This window comes from Myotis myotis, unplaced genomic scaffold (genome assembly GCF_014108235.1).
Source record: "Myotis myotis isolate mMyoMyo1 unplaced genomic scaffold, mMyoMyo1.p scaffold_m19_p_12, whole genome shotgun sequence".
NCBI classification, from domain to species: domain Eukaryota; kingdom Metazoa; phylum Chordata; class Mammalia; order Chiroptera; family Vespertilionidae; genus Myotis; species Myotis myotis.
In genome coordinates, this window is record NW_023416316.1 from 57,885,956 (window position 1) to 57,894,999 (window position 9,044).

The window sequence follows — 9,044 nt, forward strand, 5'->3', positions numbered from 1 at the left end:
AGCAGTGGCTCTAAGAAGTTAGCCGGCCCGAGGACTAGTCATGTATGTTATGTGTAACTTGCTTCTTCCTGCTCGAAACCAACTGCATATTTTACTCTTCTTTCAGAGACTTGTTAATTTTCTGCTTTCTTTCTTTCTTTCTTTCTTTTTTAATCCTCAACTGAGGCTATGTTCTTACTGATGTCAGAGAGGAAGGAAGGGAGAGGGGGGCAGAGAGGAACATTGATATGAGAGAAACATAGACCAGTTGCCTTCCATATACAACCTGACCAGGGATCACACCTACAACCTGGGTATGTGCCCTGACCGGGAATTGAACCCATGACCTTTTGGTGTGTGGGACAACTCTCCAACCAACGGAGCTGCATTCCACATTGCAACACATGCCAGTGCAACACTGGCCAGGTCAGAACTCCATTCTTTTTATTCTCTTAATCCAGGTCTAGTGCATTATTTTAATACTGGAGGCTCAATGCACAAAATTTGTGCAAGAGTAAGCCTTCCTTCCCCTAGCTACTGGCACCGGCTTCCCTCTGGCACCTAGGACCCGGGCTTCCCTCCAGGACCTGGGCTTCCCTATGGCTGCCAGCAGGCACCTGGGACCCGGACTTCCCTCGCAGCCCTGGCTTCGTCCAGAAGGTCGTCTGGAAGGACATCCGGTCTAATTAACATATTATGCTTTTATTATTATAGATGCCATAGCTCTGATGCACTCCTCACATTGATATACACAATAGTTTACAACGTGTAAACCATATAATTTTTACATCATCTCATTTAGTAGATATGCTAGTACTGTGAAGTTGTTACACAAAAACACAGAGAGAAGTGCCTTGTGCAAGGCCACAGAGTTAGAACTCGAACCCAGTGTTTTATATGGTGGTTAGAGCACTTATTTTTAATAAGTGAGAATTGTACTGCTATTCTGAGGTTGCAAAGCATCATCCATGTAATTGGCTGTACTGTTTCACACGTGCAGAGGTTTCAAAGTGCTGACATGGACAGAATTCTGGCCATGCTAGCTTATGAACCTAAATCTCATTAAAAACGCCTTGAGTCATTGGGTCTACCATCACTGGGCATTGTCAAGAAGGCAAGCCTTGATAAATTCTGCTGTACACATCGCAAGAATGGATGTGGGCATTTTTCATTACTGGAAACAAAATAGGAACCCAGCACCTTCCAGGCATCTGAGAAAGCCCCTGAAGACTGTAGAGGGAGCTGCCAGGCAGCGACACTTGGGGCTGGTAGCAAGAGGAGGCTTCGCAGCAAGAGGAGTGAGGGAGGACCCGAGGGGTCAGCAGGCGGGCGCCGCGGGCAGTGCATATGTGAGTTACATTCCCCTTGTCTTTCTGTGTTCTTCTCTCCTGCTCTGACTCCCAGGTGTCCCCATGGATCAGCCCTGCTGCCGAGCTCTGTACGACTTTGAACCTGAAAATGAAGGGGAATTGGGTTTTAAAGAGGGTGATATCATCACACTCACTAACCAGATTGATGAGAACTGGTACGAGGGGATGCTTCATGGCCAGTCAGGCTTCTTCCCCATCAACTATGTGGAAATTCTGGTTGCCCTGCCCCATTAGTATGTCATGCTGGCTGGCTCATCTCCTCTTGACCCGGATAGTTCAGTTTAACCACTGCTTTGGTAATGCTGCTTCCAACACATCCCAATGCAGGCCGCAGTGGTCCAGGTCACCCGGCCCCGCAGAGTACCTTTGGTTGACTTGTGTGATCCCACAGGAGTCATGGTGATGGATGGTATCTTCTCCGCCTGGTGGGCATGGCATGTGCTTTTAAAATACCACCTGAGACCAGCCAGACAGTTCTCAGGAGACTGCGGCTTCTTAGACTAATGACCATGAGCCACAGCACAGAGAAACCATCCTACTGAAGGTATTATCTATCACCCAGGGCCTTCTTCAGGTCTCAGGTTTTCCATCTAAACAGGAGAAAGGGTTTGCTTTCATATCGTCCCTTCCCAAATGTGTGAGTCACAGAGTTTGTCGAAGAAAGCCTCCCTCACCAGCAAACTGCCTTCTGGTCTGAGTTAGTCCTTTGATGCCACCAGGAAAGTGTTGCGTGTGGATTCAAAGCCTTCTCTGAAAACATTCACCTCTGTTCCTCCCACTTATGCCTGTTTCTGAGGCACAGCCTGTTTCCCTTCCTCCCTGCTGTTCAAGCCAGAGGGACTCCCGTTTTATTTCTAAGATAGTTATCAATCCACATATTGTGGGAGGGGCTGACAAGAGGAGACTCTCTTATGAGGAAATGGGAAGAGATCTGTTTCCAAGCTTAAATGTCCTGCTGTAAAGAAACTGTGTGTGTGTGTTTAGGGCATTTCTGAAGGTACAGGGAAGGGAGAACAAATACTTTCATTTCTGTTTTATTTACAAATTGTGTGTTTCGTGAATCCATTTGGCACAGAGACACAAGGAGAAAACCACTAGAAACCATTTTTCCACTAGTTCATAGACCAAGAAACAGTACATACCTTTTCTTTCCACGTTCACCTGTGTTCTTTGAACATCACTTGTGCATATTCTGCCCTCAGTGAGGACCAAGTAAAGATGATGTTTGTGCTTAGTAGTTTAAGAAGTGTGGCTGCATATGCAAACCTGTTTCCCCATTCAGTCATCACTTTTATCTGTCCCTTCTATCTCACCTTCCTTTCGTGTGCACAGTGCTGTGTGTCAGTTTTTGAATGGTGGTGTTTTGTTTTGTTTTGGGTATCAGTCATTCAAGTCCTGTTAAGTTCTATCCAGAGTTCTATTTATCTAGCTGTACAGATTCTTTCAGAGGTTTAATGTGCTGCTTCGGACGTGCCACCTGCGGTAGTGGATCATGTGGAGTGAAAGGCAAATCTTACTGCTTAATGTATAAACTCTTACCACGGGAAGCATCGCTGTTTCCAATAAATATTGCTGAAGACAAACCCAAAGGCTCCGGCCCTTTATTTTGTGTCATTTCTTTGGGTCCAACACTGCCTGGACTGAGGCTCATTTCACTCTCCATTGTTTTCTGCTACAAGCAAACCAGACCTGGTTCCAAGCTTAGATCTCCTTCTCTGGAAGCAGGGAGAGTCCCATCACTAGAAGTAAGCTGGCCTGGACACTGGTAACTTCTTGGTAATCCAGGAAGGAGGAGATTTTTACAGTGAGGATGTGAACGTGGGACCAGGAAGTCTTTTAGAGATTAAAGGAGTTATCATGAGTGGTGTTATCAGAAGAATATCATGTTCAAAGGGGCAAATAAATATATCATTTCAACTCATCTTTGGTTTCGTTCATGCTTAAAGAGAAAGGAATACACAAGGAAATGCAAATTGGTCAAAAGGCAGCATTCCTTTCTCTTAGTGTATATATAGGGGATGGTTGGGTGTAAGTGGATGTGGGTAAGTGGGGATAGGGAAACACTGTGCACAGAATACGTATTTCCAAAGTTCCTGAGAAAATAAAGATGTTCTTTATGTATTGGATGTCCTTTGTATTCTTCCATGCTGAGGCCAACAGTCCAGATGTCTAGTTTTTTTCTTGTTTGTTTTTATTGATTTCAGAGAGGAAGGGAGAGGGAGTGGGAGATAGAAACATCAATGATGAGAGAGAGTCATTGATTGGCTGGCTCCTGCATGCCCTCAACTGGGGATCAAGCCCACAACTCAGGCATGTGCCCTGACTGGGAATTGAACCATGATCTCTTGGTTCCTAGGTTGATGCTCAACCACTGAGCCACACCGACTGGGCTAGTTTTAATCTAATGTACTAAATTCTAAATGTGAACTATAACATGAAAATAATTTTTTCTAGCTACATGAGTTAGAGTATCACTGATCAGTTCGAAAACCAATTTTAAAAAGAAATTGCTAATGGCATTATTATGAATGGAGAAAACCCAGAAGTTTCACATAAACCATGAGAATCAATAAGTGAAATTAATAGGATTATTGGATTTAAGAACAATATCCAAAAATATTTCTATATACCATAGCAATCAATTAGAAAAAGAGGAATTTAAACATATATATCATTTACAAAGGCATCAAAAATCAAACTCATAGATATAAATCTCATAATTATATATAATTTCTACATAGAAAATTATGAAACATGTTTGAGAAAAATGAAAACTTTAATAAGGGGAGACATATTCTGTGTTTATGGACTGGAATACTCAGCATTTTAAAGATGTATTTCTTCACAAATTGACTTATAGATTTAGTACAATCTCAACCAAAGTCTGAAGGAATTTCTTGATGTGTGTATAAATTGACAAGTATATTATAAAATATATATGGAAATGCAAAAGGATGTTTCTTCTTGAAGAATAGCAGAGTTGGAGGACTTGCTATTTCTAGATACAAAACAAAGTTATAGTAATTAAGGTAGGGTGGTGTTGATGCAATGGTAGGAAAAAACACCTGTCGGAAGTCATGCCCCAAAAGAGTCATATAAGTATCCAGCCGTATCTGAACTAATAAAGCGCTCCATTGGCTTCACTGTTACCCTTTCAAATGTGACTGTACCTGTGCAGTAGCAGTTCTGTGACTCCACAGGGAAACTAATAGCAAGAGCCTGTATGAAATAGGGAATCTCATTATGAGTCAACATCAAATGAAATAAAAAGGCAACTTAATATTTAAATATTTACTTTAGGGAGTCCTAGAGACAGTAATACACATACCAGATTCAGAACTGTCTGAATTCCTTATTTTTATGGAAATACTATGAGTTGTGTTTTTTTTTATAGAACTTTATAGGTAAGAATAGGGAACTGTGGACCACCGCTGGGAAAATTGAGCCCACCCCCAAACACTTGTTCTTCTAAAACTGCTCACAGAATGAACTGTCTGCCGTGGAAACAGAAACAGAGCTACACTGAACTGAACTAAAATGGAAAACAAGTTCAGTGAAACAGTTGTCTCATTTTAACTTTCTAATCGGTCTGTCAGGTCTTAAAGAGAATGCCTTCTGGGAAAATAATTATTTCCCCTTAGTTTCTCTTTGCTATGATGAGACAATAAGAATGGCATGACCAAGAATTGAAATTGCCTGGAGACTCTATGCGTATAACCTATATCCTGGACTATGCCAAGTCCTGCTCTGCAGAGACTTAGCAATGGCTTAGGGAATCAGGTTTATGCCAAGGCTCTAGTGTTCTGGGTGGAACCATGTGGGCAGATGTAAGGCTCATTACCAGATGAGGAACTGCCTGTCTTCCCTGGGGGATGGTGACATGGGAGCAGTTTATGCTGAAGAAAGAGGCAGCCTGAAGCCTCCATTTGGAACTCTGGGTAATGGTGGAGAAGACTTTACAGGCTGCATGGAGGGGTAGCCACACCAGCAATTCCTGGGCCCATCGATTGGGGACATATTAAAGGATCTGTCAAAGGGGGGGGGGGGAACAAAGCTACTTTTTAAAGGGTCCAGTGAATGCTCACCAGGCCACTGAACGCCACTCAGCTACCACATGTCTGAGGGATGGCGGCCTTCCTCTTGGGGCAGGAAGAGGTGTGGTTCTTGGAGGAGTGAAGCAGGTTGCCAGCTCTGGAGGCAAACAGTGGAGCACTGCATCACAATACCATTTCCTCCAAAAGGAACCCTGGGCCTTTTGCAAAGACCACCAGGTAATAATATGCAGATTTTCAGCCCTGCTGCAGCTCCAAGGTCCATCAGCCTTCTGAAGGACTTCTTGCATCATTATGACCTGCTGGTCTTAGCCTCCAGCACTTCTGTGCCGCTCTCTGTGCTGATATTCACCCACATGGACCGAGGCTGACTTTCAGAAGTCCCCTTCGACAAGAAATAACAAACATGTCCACAATACGGGGTGGAGAATAAAATTTGAATATCGGGAAAACTCACAGACACTTGGACCTGTCTCTGTAGTCTGCTTTCTTTATTTTGTTCCCCATGGCAAGTGTGGTTTCGGAAACTAAAGATTCACATATACTTGTTCATGTCATCCGAAAAATGTTTCCAGCATTCACTAAGTCAGGATTCTTTATATTCCATGCAGGCAAAATGTGGATTTCTTCACCTGGCAGCATCTGTCCTGATTTTTGGCTTTCAGTGGCTGTTAAGCAATAAAAATAGACGTGTATTATAGCTGCATTCGAGTTTCCTATATTATTTTTTTCACACCTGAGGGTCAAACCCATCCAGCAGTTTTATAAGATGATGCTTATAATTGAAGGGAGAAGAAATGAGAGTCAGTGTTACTTCTCACCCTGCATCAAGCACTTTGTTAAGCTCAATATATGTGATTTTGATTGAAGACTAAGGTGTTAAACCTTGAACACTCAGCTCTTTGGGGTTGATGAACTGGAAGAAAAGAAAGCTTTGGAAATGGGTTGATTGCCCAGTGTAGCATCTCATACTGATTTAGAGCTTAAAAAAGGAAAAGGGAATTTACCAACATTATGAAATATCTTAGTAGCAAGGCTAAGAAATGGAGAAATAAAGAGACTGTAAGGTCTTATACAAGACTGCCTTTGTAGAGTTTCAGATGTAGGAAATGAGGCAGAAGGGAAGGGAAGAGAAGTTTTAAAAGCAACATTTTTCACACTTTATTTTCCTCCTCGTGTTTTGGTTTCCTTAAAATCTTTCTATGTGTGACTGGTAAAAGAAATGTTACATTTCTTTATTTTTTAAACCAAATTAAGTATGGCTACTGTCCCTGCTCCCATTGCAACTGGCAGGCAGTTCTCTCTTGTTTCTGTCTGTGGGGAAGGATCTGGTTCTGGGCTGCCTCTGCTGCCAGGTCTTCTGGCCCAAGTGCTTGCGGTCAACCAGCAAGTGCTGCTCCAGGCCTCTGTGCCCGAGCTCGGTGCTGGCTCTTTGCAGAGCATCTCAGGCCGTAGCACCAGCACCCAGCATCCCTGGGCGCAGAGCCATACCCACTGAAAAGCTACCCCTTCTTCATTTAAGTCACTTGCTGCCGGAGAAAAAGACACATCCTCTAGTGCTCTGTCAATGATCCCAAATACAGTGATTGGGGTTTGGGAAGAGGCCAGAGAATCTGTATTTTTTTTAAAAAGGTCTTACTTCCATCTCTTACCAAAACACTGCCTCTGTGAGGACTCATGAAACCAGGGAGGTGTCTAGAGTCTCCTAAACTTACCCGACAGTAAGGGTCTCCTGTAGGCACTTGCACAAGTTGGATTTCCAGGTTCTCATTCCAGCTTCCCAGAATCAAAATTGCTAGATGAGAAGCCAAGAAAGGGGTATTTCCCATTGGAAACATTTAGGAAACAATTGAATAAGTGCTTCTAGAATTCTAACATGTATCAGGATCACCCAGAGCCTGTTAGAACAGATGCCTGGGCCCCACTCCCAGAGATCCTGACTCAGCAGGGTCCGAGAGTTTGCATTTCTACAAAGTTCCAGGGTCGCCCTGACTGGTTTGGCTCAGTGGATAGAGCGTCGGCCTGCAGACTAAAGGGTCCCGGGTTCGATTCCAGTCAAGGGCATGTACCTTGGTTGCGGGCACATCCCCAGTAGGGGGTGTGCAGGAGGCAGCTGATCGATGTTTCTCTCTCATCAATGTTTCTAACTCTCTATCCCTCTCCCTTCCTCTCTGTAAAAAAATCAATAAAATATATTTAAAAAAAAAAGTTCCAGGGTGGTGTACGTCCTGATCCCTGGATCACAGGGGCAGGAGTACTGCTCCATCAGAGAGACTTCTTAGGGAAGAGCCAGCTGCTTCCTGGGACTTAGGTCCCAGGTGCTTTGGTGTTGAGAACAATGACAAAACATAGATGCATTAAACTGTTTATTAATCCAACAAATTGTTCTTTGTGCTCAGACACAGAATAGGAATCTGAGCTTGGTTTTTGGTGGTTTTTTGGCATAGCGGAGAAGTCCCAGTTCCGTCGTGCGATGGAGGCTGCTTAAACATGCTCTGGAGATTGTGTCAGTGTTTTTAGCGAGCTGCCTAAGGGATTCTCAGATGCAGGCAAGTTTGGGAAGCTCTAGTCTACGTACAAATGTTTCAGATAAGCAGCCAGCTGTTGGGTGACTTTTTCTTATTTTCCATTTTCTCTTTGACTAAAAAACAAACAAACAGCCATTTGTGTTTATTGATTAAGTAGCATTGGATCCATGCATTTCCACCCTCGCTCAGACCCACAGCACCCGAGAGTTCTCCCATGCATGTTGATGACAGGATCGGATATTGGTGATGCTGGGTCTGTGTCTGTGCTGACTCAGAAAGCCCACCTTCTTCCAGGCCTTTCCTCCGGGCGTGGCTGTCCACGCCTCCTGAGGGAATCAGAGAGGTATGTCTCCAGTCAGACTCCGGTGCCTCAGGTGTGGCTTATGTCAGGCCTTTGCTTTTCTTGTTTAGATCAGTGGATCACACATTTCTGTTCCTATCAGAGTCACAAGGGTTGTACGCTAAGATGCAGATTCCTGGGTCCTGACGCCAGAGATTCTGGTTCTGTTGTCTGGGGTGGGGCCCCGTATCCACAGGGGGAGCAGGCAGCCTGCCCCACCCCGCAGTTCTGAGGCCCCACTGAGAAACCTGCCTCAGGCTGGGGAATTCTTAGATTTGTGCACCCACGGGAGACGATTAGTTAATAGACATGGTTGGCAACTAAGAAGGAGGAAGGTGCAACCAGCTTCCTCTCACCTGTGACACCAGTGCTTCCCATGAAGAGAGGCAGCTCAAAGGATTGCAGAACGCACGGGGTCAGTCCTCACAGTAGCAGTAACACACGGGGTCAGTCCTCACAGTAGCAGTAGCAGCCTTTCTCTTGCCTTGATGTTTCTTTTAGAAACATCAGAGGATCGGAATGTATTGTGTAGGAGGTAGACATGGGCGGAAGGGGCGGCACAGGGAAGGAGGAAATGGATCCTAAGTCTGAGGAAGCCTGGACTGACTGACACCCAATCACCAACAATTTGGTGCCATCTGATTATTATATCTTGTCTTTTAAGTTCTTTTTTTCCTTTCTATTCTTTTCCCCCCAAAAAGTAGTTTAATGGGACTTAGATTGCCCTCTGCTGGTCAAAAACAACAACAAGTAAAAAAACATAACCCAAAATTAA

At 44.1% G+C, this 9,044-nt stretch overlaps 1 protein-coding gene across 3 annotated transcripts in view; it reads left to right on the forward strand.

Moving 5' to 3' along the window:
* The window catches only part of SH3GL2 (SH3 domain containing GRB2 like 2, endophilin A1), a 179,994-nt gene extending 177,062 nt beyond the window's left edge, over window positions 1–2,932 (forward strand). For all 3 annotated transcript variants that reach the window (XM_036331228.1, XM_036331229.1, XM_036331230.1), the window contains one exon: window positions 1,384–2,932. In XM_036331228.1, the coding sequence (XP_036187121.1) occupies window positions 1,384–1,583 (200 nt within the window). In that variant the 3' untranslated portion in view covers window positions 1,584–2,932. The remainder of the gene's footprint in view (window positions 1–1,383) is intronic.
* Window positions 2,933–9,044: the final 6,112 nt, after the last annotated feature.